This window comes from Fusarium oxysporum, chromosome 2 (assembly GCF_000149955.1).
Source record: "Fusarium oxysporum f. sp. lycopersici 4287 chromosome 2, whole genome shotgun sequence".
NCBI lineage: Eukaryota > Fungi > Ascomycota > Sordariomycetes > Hypocreales > Nectriaceae > Fusarium > Fusarium oxysporum.
This window is the reverse complement of record NC_030987.1, coordinates 4,334,350-4,350,069: the sequence shown is the minus strand read 5'-3', so window position 1 is coordinate 4,350,069 and position 15,720 is coordinate 4,334,350. Positions and strand designations below refer to the sequence as shown.

The following is a 15,720-nucleotide window of genomic DNA, read 5'->3' as shown; positions in this document are numbered from 1 at the left end:
GATGGACATTGCATCATGAGGACATCAAGGTCCCTGGTGTAAGTCAGGGTCCACTAGTTCATCATGACAACCCCAGAGAGACCCTCATAAGATACTCATGATGATTCATATGGAAGCCAAAAACAAAGCGATGTTGGAGGGGCTTACAAAGTTAAAGAAGAAGAATGCCCAGACAACTTGGCGCCATGGAGACTTGGCAATGGCAGTGAAGGAACTGGATATTGTCACCATTTTATAATCGAGTCTAGGAATGTTTGATCACTAGTATGTCTATTGCTTCTATGTACACATCAATTTATCGTTTCAAATCGCTTATGCCTATGCCTATGCTCATGTTCATCCTACCCCATCATAAATGTGAAGGCATCTCGACCTATCTCACCCCGCCAAGTCCACAACCAAGCCCATTCGCAATCTATGCCATAAGCCAAGCACCCGAACACCATATTCCACGCCTATATCATACAAATCCCCTCCCTCATACCATTTCTCCCCCCTCCCCTTCCTTTCACCACCTAATGATTCCACTCCGAATCGAGCGCATGTCCCAAAGGTCCACTCGCCGCATAATCCGTCGTCACAAACGCCCTATCCACAACCCCCAACCCCTCCGCACAATACTGCAGCGTCTCCGCGATATCATGCGATCTATTCAGCGGCGTCTTCTCATCCAGCAACACGTCAAACTCAACCCAAACTCCATCTCCCGCGTGATACGCCGTGACGTTCTTGAAACCCGCTACTACCGGCGCGAAGCGATAGGCGAGGTAGATTAGCTTCTTGAGCGTGTGGTCGTCTGCTGCTTCGCCTGAGAGCCGGACAACATTCTCGAAACATGTATGACCCCAGTCGTAGATGATAAAGAGGGAGAGCAACCCAGCGCCGACGGGGTCGAGCCACCATACGTTGGCGCGGTATCCGATCAGTGGAAAGAGAAGCGAGAGCGTGTTGAAAATAACATCCGTTTTGCAATCCTGCACAAGAGCTTGTACCTGACTTGACTTGATAGGTCGACATCCCAGCCCAATAGCTCCCTTGAGAACAATCGTCGCTAGCAACGACGCGATAGCAGCCCAGCTCAGAATCTCAGCCTCAGAGTGCTTCAGCAATCTTGAGAACGATTCCTGCAGAATCTGCAGAAACGAAATGACCATGATGATCGAAAACACCAGAATACCCAGCGGTTCCAAACGTCTTCGTCCTACGGGAAATCGTCGCTGCATCGCCTGCAACCGCCACAAGACAAGTCTACTCGTCGACCACACGATGAGCGTACACAGTAAATCCAGCGCTGAATCCACAAGCGACGCAACGAGCGATAGTGACCCCGTCGTGAACACAGCAAAAGCTTTCCCCGCCAAAAGAAGAATATTAGCTATCACGTTGATATTGATAGCCAAATTCGCCTTTCTTGCAGCTTTCCTCCTCTTCTCCTTCTCCTCCTCAGGCAATAACTCTCCAATCCTGCCCTCCACACGCTGAATTCCTCCACATCTCTCCTGATCGCCATCATGGTCCGGATCAGGATTCATGCTCTCTAGTACATCATCCGCTATCGCCATCACCACAGCGTCTACCTCGAGCCAATCATTAAGCCGCTCGTTCTGCTGCTCGTAAAAGGCGCGGAGTTTTTTATTCTTCATCGCTTTGAGCTCCTCTTCTGATTTTCTGTATTTCTCGAGCCCTTGACGATCGATGCCGTGGAGTAGTGCACGTTTGATCTCCCCGCGGCGTGCATCTTCGAGAGCTGTGCGCGCTGCATCTTGGAATTGCATTATACGCGGTTTAGGACGTGATTTCTTGTTGGGATCGTAGTAAGAGTATCGACCTGTTTCGAGATCGCGAGGGTGTTCATCATGGTGTGCTTTGTCGCCGACGTGACGGCCGCGATGGCGAGCGCCTTCATTATTCCACTGACGTTTCCCCACCATTTCAGAAGCTTTCACTTGAACAAACCAAGGTACGAAGAGATAATATGAAGATACAGATACAGAAGGTGATCGAAAGACGGGAGCTGCTTTTTGTTTATTCCCGGGCCTTAAGAGCTACCCCTTGTCCAACATGTAACACCATATGACGTAGGTGACGTAAAAATCCGGGGTTTCAGAGGCGACGGGACAGGTCCAGGAACGAGAGTGAGCTCCACTGAATCGGAGAAATAACAAGGAAATAGTTGCATTTCTTTTTCTATTTTTATGTTCCATCCAGCTTGTTCTGTTTGCGATGGTTTTTTATTGGGGAAATCGTACTCCGTAGCTACCAACACGTATGCTTTTGTGCCGTTTGTCCCGATGTCTTGGTATCTCGTCGTCATGGGTAAGCCGGTTACGCCATAATAATTAGGTTTGATCTCGATTTACGGATATACGGCCTTCTTAACTCAAAGCAAAGACGGATGGACTCCGTTTATATGCGCCTCAGCTGAAGGTCACATCGACATCGTCAAACTTCTCCTCAGGTCTTCACGTCTTGATATGACTGAAACGGACAATTTCGGTCGTACAGCTCTTTTCTTGGCTTCTCGTAGTGGGCGGCTGCCTGCTGTGCAGTATCTGCTTTCCCTAAGACGTTTTGATCTTAAAAAGCCAGAAGCTATTACGGCTCTACGGCGTTGTCAGCTGCAATAGCTAATGGACACTGCAAAGTTGGAGAACCTCTCATTGCTGCCAGTACTAGAACTCAAGAGCAATTCCATGTAGGCCGCAGTCTATTGTGGTGGGTGTTCCGTACTGGTAAACCTCAGATGTTCAAGCTGGTATCTCAGCATACCAAATTGCGTGAGGGCCCTCCTCAGGACGATGACCTAGCAAAATACCCAGTTTTCGATGCTACATCCGTCCGGTGTGACGCTTGTACATTAAGCATCTCGGGCAGCTCTGTCTATTACTCCTGTCAAGAGTGCCTTAGCTGCCTTTGCGGTGATTGTTATAAGAGGGGTTTCAGATGCCGCGATCAAGCGCATGGTTTGATGATCAGTTCTGAAGAGAATCCTCGAATGTCGTGTTTCGAAACACGTGTGCTCTTTAGGCCTGGTTGAAAAATACTTGAGGAGGAGCAAGCTGGGCCCGAGTTTTGCAAGAGCTCTACGAAGTCTTCAGAATAATCTTTTAGATAAGTATATCTCACGATATGCTCCTGAATGGCAACCCCCCCCCCTCAGCTCGTACAAAGACGTGGTATCCCATGTCAATACAGCGTACTTGAGCATTTGTCGACCTAAGGGATAACCAAAGGTCCCTCTTCCACTCCTCCGCTCCCCTGCTTCTGACTGTGCTTGGCCGTCTCTCCCAGCGACTTGAGCAATTGTGACGAATCCTCACCATGAGCCCATCCCGTGGCCATGAAGTCGGCGGTGACACTTGAAACAACATAGGCGTTGAGTTCCCGCTGTTCGCATTTGTCCTCCTCTTCCAGTCGGACTTTCCCCTCCTTACTCATATTTTGGCGGCGGAGGCTTTTGATTTCATCCATGATGTACAGCAGGACGGCTTCTGGACAACGGTTTCGCTCCGCCGCATGCTCCGCCTTGCGAACATATCGTCGCGTGACATCCGTAGCGCCTTCAATAGAGAAGGCTATAGCATATGCCATTTTCTTCCCCCAGCCTAATTACGAAATGTCAGTGCTGTGTCTTGAGAGGGCAGGCAATGCTTGGGAGGATCTCGAGTGCAATGACTTACCTTCGCTGTATAGGGTTGGGTGATCAAAAACTTCCTCGCATGGATCAATGTGAACCCATCTCTTCCTGTGTTCCGAGTACACCTCGGTCCACACGTGGTCCTCGCTGTTCCATACCCACCGTGCCCTGGCGCCCATGGCCCGGCAGAGCATCGTAAAGCAGTTCACCCACTCGCCAGATCGCCCTCTTCTGGTCTGAAGTAGTCTCCAAGCGTCTCCATATCGGGGGAATCGCTCGTATGCTAGGCAGTCTTCCCTTGAGCATCTGTAGAGCTCGACACGCAAAGCCTCGCAAGCTGACTCTTCCGGGCTTGGCGCAGTGAACCCTAGATGAATGGTTGGAGACAAACATTTCGAACATGGTGGATTGGTCACGAAAGTGAAAAACGAGCGATTGAACCACCGCATCATTGCCCGGATGATGCAGTCACTGTAGCCCCACTCAGGCCGCCGTCCATCGCCACATGATTCTGCTTGGGCCTGGAATATCATGCTCTCTTCTTCAGCTTCGCTGTAGAGTCTCTCTAACGGGATGCTGGTCAGAGCATCGTCGAGTAATCCTGGGTTCTCGTACTTCGTTGGCGTCAAGGAGAGGGATATCAGAAGGTTGCGGAACTTCTGGGACTTCCGGTCGTTTACATTCGGAAGCTGGGGGAACAGCGGCGTTCGCACTAGTCTCCGATTTTGGGACGGCAGCAATGCTTTTCCAGTGTCAGTTGCAGTGTACCGCGGAGCCGACTCTTCCTCTCCAGGCGGACTGTAGGGCGGAGTTGATTCATCCTCAGTAGACGAAACTGCTTGTTCAATAGTAGCTTGGCGGCCAGTCCGTGATAGTTTCAGTTCATCCAGTAGTTTGATCCGCCACTGGCTCGCAAATCGGCTTCCCATATCGCGGATCCACTCTTGGCTGTACTCCGATGGTGGTTTAGAAGAGGATGCCGTGGCGGACTTTGTATGTTGCAGATGCGTAGCAAGGTCTAGTTTTTCATCAAAGTTGTATAGCGATGCGCCCCCGGTGAGGGGCAGATGAGGGTGATGCTTTACTCGCGCTTCTATGTCTTCGAATACGCGTGCAAATGGCATCACAATTGCAGCACCCGAATCCGGGGACCCGGCCACAATATGTCCATACAAGTTCCCAGACTCGGCGTCAATGATCCAGGAGCCACAGTCCCCGGCTTCTAGCCGCGAGTCCAAGAGGACGTTGTAGACGTCCTGGTACAGACTGCTGTTGGGGAGGCAGGCGTACAGGGGAGTGCCTGACATGACTCCTGTAAGTGTTCCTCTCGAGGTGGAGCTCAGGATCTTAACGTCCTTGGGGCCGTCTGTGACGACGCGCTGGATCTTAGCCTCGCCCTTTGCAGAAAAGGAGGGAGGGGCGATTTTGTTGGCTGTGCAGTGGATGGGCCTGGTCACCTCGATCAGGGCGTAGTCGAGACCAGACTGTGGCTCGTCGAGAGAGGACAGATAGACGTGTCCTAGACGCTGTGGAGGCGGGAAAGTGTTCAGTAAAGGTCCTTTCTCGTGAACCCGACGGCTCTTGCATTTCGACCCCTCCTGTGTTGCTTGCATATCTTGTATGCTCGGCGAGAATGGTGGCTGGAGCATCTTGCTCTCAGTCGAACTTGCGTACCGCGGGCTCATGGCGGCGTCGTTAGCTTGTGCCAACCACATTTTCTCATAAGCCGTCGATGCCACTTCGTCCACTTTGTTCACCTCCTCATCGTCGTCGTCGTCGTCAATCTCAAATTCGTCGTCGCCGACTTCGCCCTCCGTGTAGCTCGGGGCCGTGTCGGTGCTGAGCACATGACCTGCTGTGGTGTAGTAGAATTTGTCCGACAGCTGGATGATGCCACCGACGGTAGCTTGTTTGTAACAAGTTCCGTCGTCTATGCTTCGTTCAACAAACAACGGCATCCCGCATGGGTTGCTCGCAAGGGACGCAAGGACAGCTCGATGATCAGATGACAACGTCGTGCCATCGTCTGCCAATTGAACGAGCTGATTGAAGTCGGGCGGTCGAGGCATGTGGGCCGTCTTCACACCGGGGAACTCGTCGAGAATGCCGCTGTCTTTAATTGCATTTCTCACCTGTTTGCGATGCGCAACGACTTCGCAGCAAAACAGGATGGCTGGGCTGGCACTGTTTGCCGACTTACCGAACATATAGATAGACCATGTAACCCAGCTCGATACTGGCTCGACCGACCTCTCGAGGTAGGCTTTAATCTTTGGAGCCAGCGCCGCAAATGCGTCTCTCGCCGGGCCTTTGGCCACCCAGCATAGCTCCTTGCCGACCCTGCCTATGTAGCGGCCGACAGACAGCTCTGGTTCAGGCCATGCGAGAGGCCTCGTTGCCGACCTGCCACTAAGTATGGCGATGCCGCTCTCCCAGGATCGCAGAGGGGATGTTACGATTTCCAGCGGCATAGTTCAACGTATTTCATGATGTCTTTTTCAATTCATGAGGAATATGGTTTCTCAAGTCATGAGAAATGTGACTCTCGACACTGATGAACAGGATTCAGCCGCAGTTATTTGGGGGCTGTGTGCAGAGGCTCGTCGCGCTGATGAGGCGGAGCATCCGCCAATGGCAGACGCAGTCTCATGCATCCGAACAGGGCTGGCTACCTCACCCGCCTTATCGTCCGTCAGCGTCGCTGGAGCCTAAACTTTCGTGTGAACCAAACAGACCAGAAGACGACTGAAACTGCGATCATGGCAGACAAGACGGAGCTCGATTTGAGCCTGCTGGATCTCCCGCTGCCGCAACTTACCAAAACAACGATAGCCAACGAGTGCTGGGCCTCCCGGTACCAGGATCCGCGGCTCAACAGCGTGGACTTTGACCTGCAATCCTTTTGGACATACTACAACAAAGAATGCGCCAGGGCTCTCCACAACGGAGGACGATACGTGGCTCTGCGATCGCACCGTGATGTGGTCGACTGCATTCGCAAACTCAAAAGCGGGATGCTGCGCCATGACATCAAGGAGGAGCTGCGGGAGAAACTCACAGCGCTTCACGACAACGAAGACGAGATGCTCGACAACTCGATAGATTTGGCCGCCAGTCTGCTTTTGATGATGAGCTTCTGCAGCTTCGCGTACGGCTTCTCTGGCAGAAGCCATCTCCGTTGGAGTCATGGGTCCCTGGAGAGCTTTGTGTCAGCCTACTTTGATCCTGGAGCTGCCCAGCTGGCCAAGGAGAATGTTAAGATGGAGAAGATATTCACTGCGCGCAACCTGTGCCGTATCGCAGGGCTGGATATCGTTTGGACTGATAACTTGGTGGACCATCTCCGATTGACCGATGACGATCGACGTGTGCACGTCTTCCATCATGCTTCGTTCCTATATGTCCAACAGCAGAGGTTCACAATTCTCCACGACCACTCAATGTGTGAGTCCGCTGACTTATCGTGGCAGTGCCGACTCCCTACTACCCAAAGGTCTCGCGGAAGAGACGTTGCAGACATTAGCACTCCTCTTCCCATCCTCAGACGTGGAAACAAGGAAGTGGTTCTCCAAGCTGTCCGACGCGGGCCTTGACAAGCGAGCCATCCAGTGTGGACAACTAAAGACGGACCATCGGCAAACTGAAAGGTTTAGATTTTGGAATGATCGTCTTGTCGTGTTAAAGCAGGTCTTTGACGAAGCACAGCCGAAATCGCTATCGCAATGGTGGCATGATAGGCGGAACGGCGTCCAATGGTACCGCTCCTCGATAGCAAATCTTCCCAACGCACGTTGTCATCCGCTAATACTGGTCTCATCAACAGGTACACATTCTGGGTAGCCGTCCTCGTTCTTGTGTTGACAATATTCTTTGGGTTGGTGCAAAGTATTGAAGGTGCTTTGCAAGTGTATGCCTCCTTCAAAGGTCTCGATGGATCAACATGAAAGTCAGGTATATATCCTTCTGTCCACGAGCCAAGGTTCGGCAGCCACAAGCTCTACGGAGACGTATATGTTGGAACAATGGAAAGGCGCAGGCATATTGAATCGACCATGAGACAAGACAACAAGCCCGTCAGTACCCCTACACAAATAACATCACTTGCAGACGGCACATCTCATCCGGCACATGTCAATCGCACGCCAAAACGTAACAAGGAAAAGATTTTGTTGACATTTGGTATCCATCATGACGCTGACCGCCAACGACCAAACCGACAGGCTGACCTCGTCGTCCTCGCTGTTTCGAGATGACTTCGCGTCCGCTGTGCCGTCCCGATCCGACGTCCACCTTGGAACGGTGCGATTGGGACAGGCCATTGGAAGGAAAACTGCAAACGAGGACGGTCGAGATTAGGCCGCCAAGGCAGTAAACACACATGGACGTTGTCGTTCCCACCTTCACTATCGATGATATCGAGGGGGAGCAAGCACACACATTGCCATGTCCACCCGAGTCTTTAATAACGGTCGAGCACCCTTTCGCACAGGAACAATATAACAGTGAACTTGGTAAAGAAGTGAAGCGGCACAGGACAAAGCACTTCTTGGTCATGAGACTATTGGTCGTCCTCTACGGCCAAGCATCGTCGCGGTTCTATCGTCTCGAATGGGTGATGTGTGTCGGAAGTGATTCTATCCGGATGCTCAAGGACTATTATATGCGTGCCTATATCTCTATTAGAGTCTTGTAATAGCTAAAATACTTACTAGCTATTATAAGACTGTAATAATAATAAAAATGCTAATTGAGTATAAATATCTAATAATATACAGATTTACATAACTTATTTTAGCTAAGTGAATCGAGTACAGGCTTAGGGAATCTTTACACAATTTATGTTGAACACCATAAGTTTAGGGTCATGGAGGTTAGGGTATAAATAAATCATTCTTGGTATTCTATGTATCGAAACCCATTGACAATAACCCAACCATAAACGCATCGTTACATAAGGATATCACGAGTCCCTTCCCAACGCCGCGCATCATCTATTTCATCTTTTCTAGTAGTAAAGTCTTTAATTTCCCATTCGCATAGCGTTTCACAAGTCTATGCCGCGCGCCCTCTCGGCGACCGTCGCCTCGGCCGGGACTCTCAGTGTAGGAGTCCTGGCGACGGGCATTGTCATAGTAAGACTCGGTCTCTCCAAGGCCTACCTTTGAGGGACGAGGAGGAGGCGGTGGGGGAGCATGGCCTGGTGCAGATGCCTGTTGCTGAGGATGATAAACTGGCTCCCAGTCTCGGTTGGCCTGGTAAGGGCCGCTCTGGCAGGAATCCTGAGTCGGGACGGGAGGTCGGCTGCTCGCTGTTCTCGCGTTCAGTACGCTCGTCCCGACTATCGCGGTTTCGTCGGGTGGAGTCGTTACGGCTTGATTGAGGGGCCGGTTGTGCCTGGAGAAGACCGCCTTGAGGTGCACCGTTCTGGGGTACACCATCTGAGGCGCTCCAACCTGGCGACGGCTTACCTCTCGAGGCGTCTGCTCTTCGTCATCCGTTTCTGCATCGTCATCGTCATCCTCGTAGGCTCGTAATTCACTTCGCATAGCAAGGCTGGCGCAGATGTTTCTAGCTTCTTCAATGGCCTTCTTCTGGAGTTGGAGAGCCTTGCGGCGGTCACGGGTTTCCTTGTTCTCGGCAGCAATAGCCTCAATGGTGGTATCAGGCATGCGAAGAATCTCAATAGGATTAAACAGTCGCAGCATGCCAAGCAGAAGATGTCGCTCGACGACCTGAGTGATGACGTTACGTGTAAAGATGCGTGCAGTAAGGTCGTAGTAAATAAGCATTTTCTCCAAGACCTCTTCGGCCTCTGTGTAGGTTCCGCCGTTCTCAGTAGCTTCGGCACGCCACTTTCGAAGACGCTCCTCATACTCGGGGTCGAAAGGCTGGATCTCGAGTTCCATATCGTCGGTGAGACGTCCAAGCTCGGTGTCGGCGCTTTCGACAAGATCCTTCATTCTGAGCTCGAGGAAGTGCATGCGAAGAGGGTCGCGCATGCGCATGGGCCAGACGTGATCAATAACATCCGCAAGAAACTCGTTGCAGATAACACCGACGTTGTCCTTGTATTCTTGTGCAAGCACAGGCCAGTTTCTGGAGTAGTCCTGGAAGAGGATATAAGGGGCTCGAGGGTTGGAGTCGAGAGGAAGTTCGTTACCCCGGATCTGTCGGAGAAGAGGCTCAACTTCAAACTCGGCAAAGTCCTTCTTTGAGCGGTCTCCAACGGTGCCTGGAGTGGGAAGGCCATTGCCTTCGGCAGCGCCATTCGTACCATTGACACCATTTGCGACAGGAGGCTGGGTCTTCTGGAACGTAACCTTACGACCGTGTTGTCGGAACCTTCGAGCGAAGCGCTCACTCTCGTCACGAATGCGAGCTCGGAGCTTCTGTGATGGGGTACCCTTGGGGCTTGACTGTCTAGCAAAGAATCGCTCACCGAACGGGTTCTTGTAGTTACCGTTCACCGCAGGAGTGACGAGGTTGTTGGATGCTGTGAAGAGCTCGCCCATCTGGAAACGCATCTCCTCTGGGGTATCTTTGCCAACACCCATGGCCTTGAGCTGGCTCTCGCAGCCTTCCAAAGCTTGCTGGATCTGGCGGCGAAGAGTCTTGACATGCTTGCCGATATGGCGCTGAAGCTGAGTACTCAGTTTGGCGCGAAGAGCACCGATACCCCACATCTCTGGTGGGAGGGTTGCCCATTTTCCACGAGAGAAGAACTCGGCTTCTCGGTTGGCGCGGTCCTCAGGAGTCTGCCATTGCTCGCCTGGTCCAGGGTTGAGCAGGACATACCAGCCGAGCTTGAAGTTGTTCTCTTGGTCCTTGTTGGTAACAAGTTCGATGAACTTGTCTTCAAGGCCGATACGCTCGGTCATATCGGGCTTGGTGAGGACACCGATCGTGCGTGATCCCTTGGGATCAAAGTGGCGGGCCTTCTTGAGGATAGGAGCCTGAACATAATCGTTGTTTCCGCCGATAACAGCAAGAATAATAGTTCGAGAGCTCTTCATGTATCGATCGGAGAGGGCTTCGATGGTTTGGATGTCAGACTCGGATTGATCGCGGTTGGCGACACGAACAAGACCGGGAAGATCGACCAGAGTCAAAAGTGGCATGTCGGGGCCCTCCTTCTCGACGACGAGAATATCGCGAGCGGCGAAGCGACCAGGAATGCTCTTGGGAGCGATCAACTCTGTAGCATCACGCATCATCGCATCAAAGGGTGTGTCACCGGTGACATCACCGCCCCATTGCAGCAGGCGAGCTTGATCATTGTAAGGTCGTGTCTTGTCGGGGATGATGGAAACCTTTAGTTTTGTCTCCTTCGCTCGTCGCATGCGAATCTCTGTCGCAAACCGTGTGCAGGCGCCGGCATCGCGAGGAAATGGTGTGCCGGTGAGAGCCTCGAGAACCGAGCTCTTACCAGCGGACTGATCGCCGACGACAACGATTTGGGGCAGTTTGACATCATCGAGTTGTGCGAATTGGAGCTTGTCGATAAGGTCTAGCAGGCTTCGTTGCTCAGTTGCAAGGCCCTGATCGCCCAGCGACGATTCAATCGAAGGGCGCATTTTCATTTTTTTGTATAACAGAAGCAGAATAAGAGGGGGTTGAAAAGGGAAACCTTCCAGCCAAAGGCTTCGTCATTTATAAGTTATGGCGCTCGGGCTTTGGTTCGCTCTTTCTTGGCTGCCTCTGACCGGATGGTTAAGGTTGCGCGGCTGCCAAGCGTCTTTCAGGCCTGGAGGCGGCACTGATGATGCCCAGCGTGCGCTAGCGTCATACCTACTGCGCCACTCTCAACAGACGGCAGGGCAAGAAAACTGAGGACCCCTACGAGTCCTATGTGACAAAATAACTTAAGACATCTTAGGGTAGATCATAATGAGCTTAGTCTGATCTTTGACCAGTTTATTTTTTCACCCTTCTCTTAATAAAGTCTCAAGTCCTATGGTATAGAGAAAGGTTCTGACCTTGAGGCAGCTTACTAAAAATGCTTATTCCAAGGCCCATTCAACCTTTACTAGGTCTAGGTAATGTAAATATTAATTCTACCAAAGTCTTTCTATCACTTGAGATAGTTCTCTTGAGTTTTATTGCCTCCTCGATAATTGGCTGACGTGTGGCGTGTGGCGTCTCTTCATGTGGCTGTGCAAATGAAAGTCTTGGCACATACAACGCCACATTTACGTCGCATGTGAAGTGTGAATATTTTTCCTCTGTTTACCATGCCAAGTTGTATTTCATCTTTCCATGTTCTATTACCCTTTTACTGATGCCTAGATTTCGCGAAAATACCTATCAGTCTCATGAACTGTTGTGTGACAGTCATATTGTGCAATGGGTGACGTAGTCAACCGCGTGTATAACACGTCGACTCACCCTAGACTTATCTTGGCCAGAGAAGCTAAAGATCATAAGCTCGGCATAATACTTCAAGACCTGAGTATTTAGCATTTAATTCTAGAAGCTTATTATGACGTATAAAACATCCATCTTGGTAAAGAAGCCTTTCAGTATTGAGATTTGAAAAACCAAGACTCACCTCACCAGCTTCACTGGACTCATGGAGTCATGATAAAAGCTTATGATATTTCAAGAGATATATTACAGTTAAAGTTTTAAAAACATTGCCTCCTACGAGCTTGGGTTGGCCAGAATTTACTAATATACAGACTTAACGTGTCTCCTTAATTCGAACTTGAGGTCCAAAACTAGTCCAGGCTGGGTCAAACGGCTAGAAATCTTCAGTGCAGATATAGTACCACAGGAATTTTGCATTACAATTACTATCGTCGTCTTTGAGCATTTGTTTAGTTGATGAATTTCATGATGAATCGTGTAAGTTTCCTCAAATCCAGGGCCTTGCAAGCCTTCCTGTGCCACCATTGGATTCGTGATACGACATACACGTGCCTGCTGCCCCGACTAGAACATGGGCTCAAAGTCCACGACCCCATCCTTCTCTTCTTTGCGAGGCAGCCCCTAGGAGCAAGAAAACTCCTGATATTTAACTAAGGTATTAGGATTAGCTGGTCTGAAAACCCTGCTAAGATATACTAATTCTACCTAAGTCTTTTTTTTAGCACTTAGGATAAAATTTAGAAGTTTTCTTGCCTCCCACATGAGTCTTATTACCCTGCCTAGCGAGCTTCTCGCCGAGGTCTTCTCACTTGATGATCTTGTCTTGGCAAGGCAAGATATCAAGCCACTAAGACTCACCTGCCGTCGACTAGCTATCGCAACCACGCCCATTCTCTTCTATCGTATTCATATCTGCTACGCAAGACAATCTTTGGAAGGAGAGAGGATATGATTTAAAGGATGTCGAAGCGTTGGATTCTGCTAAATTAGAAAGAAGAGACGAACATGGGATCGCGCATGGTATTGGGCCTCGAAGGATCTACCATTTCGAGATGGGTTTACGGGTTGATCTAAATGAAAGTTTTTACGACCCTGTCACAGATGAAGAGATCGACGATCCTTTTGAGAAACGAGAGCCGCCCAATGATGACTCCTGGACTGCCTAAGGCCAGCGTACGTGGGACTCAGAAATGGGCCCCTGGAGAGATGGAGATGGAAAGCTCAAAGAAGTTCGCTACTGAAAGAGAACTGCCAGAAAGACCAGACGTCCCCGATGAAGACGAAGACTCCGATTTCAATATTGACATGCAGCCTTTCTACGACAGACAACAAGACGAATCTCTTCTCAGAATCGAAAACTCTCCACGGTGGGACTGGGGACGAGATGCCCAGGGCGATCTTTGGTACTGGCAAGTATCTGGCACAGCTGGCCACGCAACCGAGACCTGGCGTTTCGAGAACAAGAGAGAGTACGCCTACGGCAACGAACCCTTGGATTTATGGGATGACTGGTACGATGATCGGGGGGATGAGGCTGAGGCGACACCCTACGGCTGGAATCTGGTCGCTTTTTCCAAGTGTCATGAACTTGGCAGTGAGATTCCGCAGCGGGGCACATGCGAATCCCTACGTCGTTATAGTATAGACAATGACCCGGTCGTGTCTGACGTTTACGTTCGCATGAATCTTCCGAAGCCAGCGGACTTTGAGGTGTGGTCCAACATACCATGGAGTGAACTTAGGATGGCCCGCGAATCATTTCACACTGTTTTTTTTAAACCTTTACCTTTCTTATATATTCTTTTCTAAACCCTCTTAAACTTAGTCAAGGCTCATATAAATCTAGATAAATAGGCGAGCTTTCTACAAAAGGATATGTAGCCGGAACTTATCCCTTTCACTTGGTTCTCAGGCACCCTTCATTGCGCCTTTACCTCATAACGCTATAATAGGGATGGGAGGCTGAAAGGCAGCAGAAATACGTGTGTCTGGGATATTGTAGTTGACGAATGCCGATGGTGAGTCTGGCTCAAGTCCAGCCCAAGACCTCTCCAAGTCTTCTTGGAAGCGCTTGACTATCCAGAAGCCTGTGAGCTCCCGCCGACTTTGCATGTCGCAGCGCACAATATCTCTGTCCTCACGTTCAGATAGCAAGAACCCAAGAGCGTATACAGGCCAGGTTCCGATGAAACACTCGGACCAGCGATGATCACCAGCACGTCTGGACAGAATATGGAGCGCCACACAAGTTTGCCAACTGTCTGTGGGAGACACCTTGGGCAGTCCCGCGTTTGGGCCAAAGGTAATGAGATGCTGCATGAGAATAGAAGCGATCATGGCGTATAAGCAGTTGGCGTCTCTGTTTAGCGTATCGGATGCATTGGTCTGTTCAACAGCCTGCAGGGCAAAGCCTTCCCAGGCTCTGACCTCGGTCTGCAGATTTACTAGATGTTCAATGTTTGCTGATTCTCTTCCGAGGCAAAGCTGGCCGAGAAACGTGGCGAGTCGCATCACGGCCAATGGCATACCAAGAACGGGGCTATTGAGGCTCAACAGGGCAAAGTCCATATTGTCAGGATGTTTTAAGAGCCTCTCAGAGCGAGCCCAAAACTCCGAGTTCAGCGGCTGGAGGGATATGTAGCTAGTCGCGCTGGACCAAAGACCGTTGTTCAACAGGAAAACTTGGTACAGGACACTCTCAAGTGCCAGACGGAGAAAAGCCGAAAGATCAGCGCTTGTTGCGTTTAGCACTCGGGAAATGATGATCTTGATGGCAGCACTGACGTGTTGAGGTTGATCGTCCCACGACGAGGAGCCGGATATGATGTTGAATGCGTACAGAAGCACAATGGTGACAAGTACATCATCGTCCTTCTCTGGCGAGTCTTGACAGAGTGAGCCTGCTAGACTGGCCAGGGAGTCGGTATAGTATTGATGAGAAATATGGCACATGCCCGGTGGCCCTCCTCTGACGGAAACGAAGGATGTGGCACACGCCATGAGAGCAGGGGACAGACTCTTGCGCGATACCATGATGCCCCGTATAGCACCATGCCATGCCTTATAGAAGACAGAACTGCAATGTGGTAGTAAAAGAAGTGAGGTTCCCCGACGGCCGAACTCGCGGAACAGTGTCCATTCGATGTCACCTCGTTCCCGTTTACGAGCCATGACACAGTCGGCTAGCAGAAGCTGCGGCGATGGTGATATCGCCAAAAAGGCCGAGGGGACCGATTGATGATGACGATGACTTTTGGCCACTTTCGACTTCGACACCTCGCGAAGCTTGCATGATCGGAAGCGGCGGTCGACAAGGTCTTTGTCCATAGGCCACTGGCAATCGCGCGGGACACGTGAGGCATAACACGCTCGGCAGACGGGAGTTCGCTCATCGCACTTGATGCGCTGTCGTCGGCATGGAAGACAGCCCGTCTTGGCACGCAACTTGGGCCGTTGGAGACTTGTGGCCATGTTGAATTGCCTGTCTGGGCCAATTGGCTGAATTAAGGCGTGCTACGATGCTGTATTGGATTGTCGTGAGATATGCCAGGGATTATCTGAAGTCGTGTGCGTGTTTGTAAGAGAGAGAGGGTCAATGGCTTGCTCTTCCTGTATAAAATGGACACAGTGCTTTCTATCACTTGATCATCCAGTCAAATGTTCGACAAGGCCCAGACTCAAGGGTGAAGTGCCTCAGCTCAAGATAAGCTATCATG

General features: G+C 50.7%; 7 protein-coding genes across 9 annotated transcripts; 4 read left to right on the top strand and 3 right to left on the bottom strand.

Moving 5' to 3' along the window:
- Window positions 1-214: 214 nt before the first annotated feature.
- On the bottom strand, window positions 215-7,338 carry FOXG_19871 (uncharacterized protein). The gene is made up of 2 exons (XM_018400153.1): window positions 3,681-7,338; window positions 215-3,605 (listed from the first exon to the last, which is right to left on the bottom strand). The coding sequence occupies exons 1-2, from the start codon at window positions 6,106-6,108 to the stop codon at window positions 3,217-3,219; spliced, it is 2,817 nt and encodes a 938-aa protein (XP_018245678.1). The 5' UTR covers window positions 6,109-7,338; the 3' UTR covers window positions 215-3,216.
- Window positions 267-776, top strand: FOXG_19873 (uncharacterized protein; the record flags this gene model as incomplete). Its single annotated transcript, XM_018400155.1, has 1 exon — window positions 267-776. The coding sequence occupies one exon, from the start codon at window positions 267-269 to the stop codon at window positions 774-776; it is 510 nt and encodes a 169-aa protein (XP_018245680.1).
- On the top strand, window positions 1,147-1,482 carry FOXG_19872 (uncharacterized protein; the record flags this gene model as incomplete). The annotated part of the gene is made up of 1 exon (XM_018400154.1): window positions 1,147-1,482. The coding sequence occupies one exon, from the start codon at window positions 1,147-1,149 to the stop codon at window positions 1,480-1,482; it is 336 nt and encodes a 111-aa protein (XP_018245679.1).
- On the top strand, window positions 4,911-8,498 carry FOXG_08740 (uncharacterized protein). 3 transcript variants are annotated; one of them, XM_018387764.1, is made up of 3 exons: window positions 4,911-7,052; window positions 7,108-7,392; window positions 7,461-8,498. In XM_018387764.1, the coding sequence occupies exons 1-3, from the start codon at window positions 6,286-6,288 to the stop codon at window positions 7,579-7,581; spliced, it is 1,173 nt and encodes a 390-aa protein (XP_018245675.1). In that variant the 5' UTR covers window positions 4,911-6,285; the 3' UTR covers window positions 7,582-8,498. The 3 variants fall into 3 exon arrangements, with proteins under 3 accessions (XP_018245675.1, XP_018245677.1, XP_018245676.1); XM_018387766.1 differs by having other exon boundaries at window positions 4,911-7,392; XM_018387765.1 differs by having other exon boundaries at window positions 5,087-7,052; window positions 7,108-8,498.
- Window positions 8,452-11,419, bottom strand: FOXG_08739 (uncharacterized protein). Its single transcript, XM_018387763.1, has one exon. It carries the CDS (start codon window positions 11,215-11,217, stop codon window positions 8,629-8,631), a length of 2,589 nt encoding a protein of 862 aa, XP_018245674.1. The 5' UTR covers window positions 11,218-11,419; the 3' UTR covers window positions 8,452-8,628.
- A 1,731-nt stretch (window positions 11,420-13,150) lies between these two features.
- On the top strand, window positions 13,151-13,813 carry FOXG_08738 (uncharacterized protein; the record flags this gene model as incomplete). Its single annotated transcript, XM_018387762.1, has 1 exon — window positions 13,151-13,813. One exon carries the CDS (start codon window positions 13,151-13,153, stop codon window positions 13,811-13,813), a length of 663 nt encoding a protein of 220 aa, XP_018245673.1.
- Window positions 13,814-13,863: 50 nt separating this feature from the next.
- FOXG_08737 (uncharacterized protein) lies at window positions 13,864-15,494 on the bottom strand. Its single transcript, XM_018387761.1, has one exon. The coding sequence runs from the start codon at window positions 15,473-15,475 to the stop codon at window positions 13,940-13,942; it is 1,536 nt and encodes a 511-aa protein (XP_018245672.1). The 5' UTR covers window positions 15,476-15,494; the 3' UTR covers window positions 13,864-13,939.
- Between the last annotated feature and the right edge of the window lie 226 nt (window positions 15,495-15,720).

Coding starts and splice junctions, on each gene's coding strand:
- FOXG_19871 (XM_018400153.1), bottom strand. CDS start 6,108: ATGCCGCTGGAAATCGTAACATCCCCTCTGCGATCCTGGGAGAGCGGC. Junction 3,606..3,680: donor CCCAACCCTATACAGCGAAG/GTAAGTCATTGC, acceptor TTTCGTAATTAG/GCTGGGGGAAGAAAATGGCA.
- FOXG_08740 (XM_018387764.1), top strand. CDS start 6,286: ATGCATCCGAACAGGGCTGGCTACCTCACCCGCCTTATCGTCCGTCAG. Junction 7,053..7,107: donor CTATATGTCCAACAGCAGAG/GTTCACAATTCT, acceptor TTATCGTGGCAG/TGCCGACTCCCTACTACCCA. Junction 7,393..7,460: donor AGGCGGAACGGCGTCCAATG/GTACCGCTCCTC, acceptor TCTCATCAACAG/GTACACATTCTGGGTAGCCG.
- FOXG_08739 (XM_018387763.1), bottom strand. CDS start 11,217: ATGAAAATGCGCCCTTCGATTGAATCGTCGCTGGGCGATCAGGGCCTT.
- FOXG_08737 (XM_018387761.1), bottom strand. CDS start 15,475: ATGGCCACAAGTCTCCAACGGCCCAAGTTGCGTGCCAAGACGGGCTGT.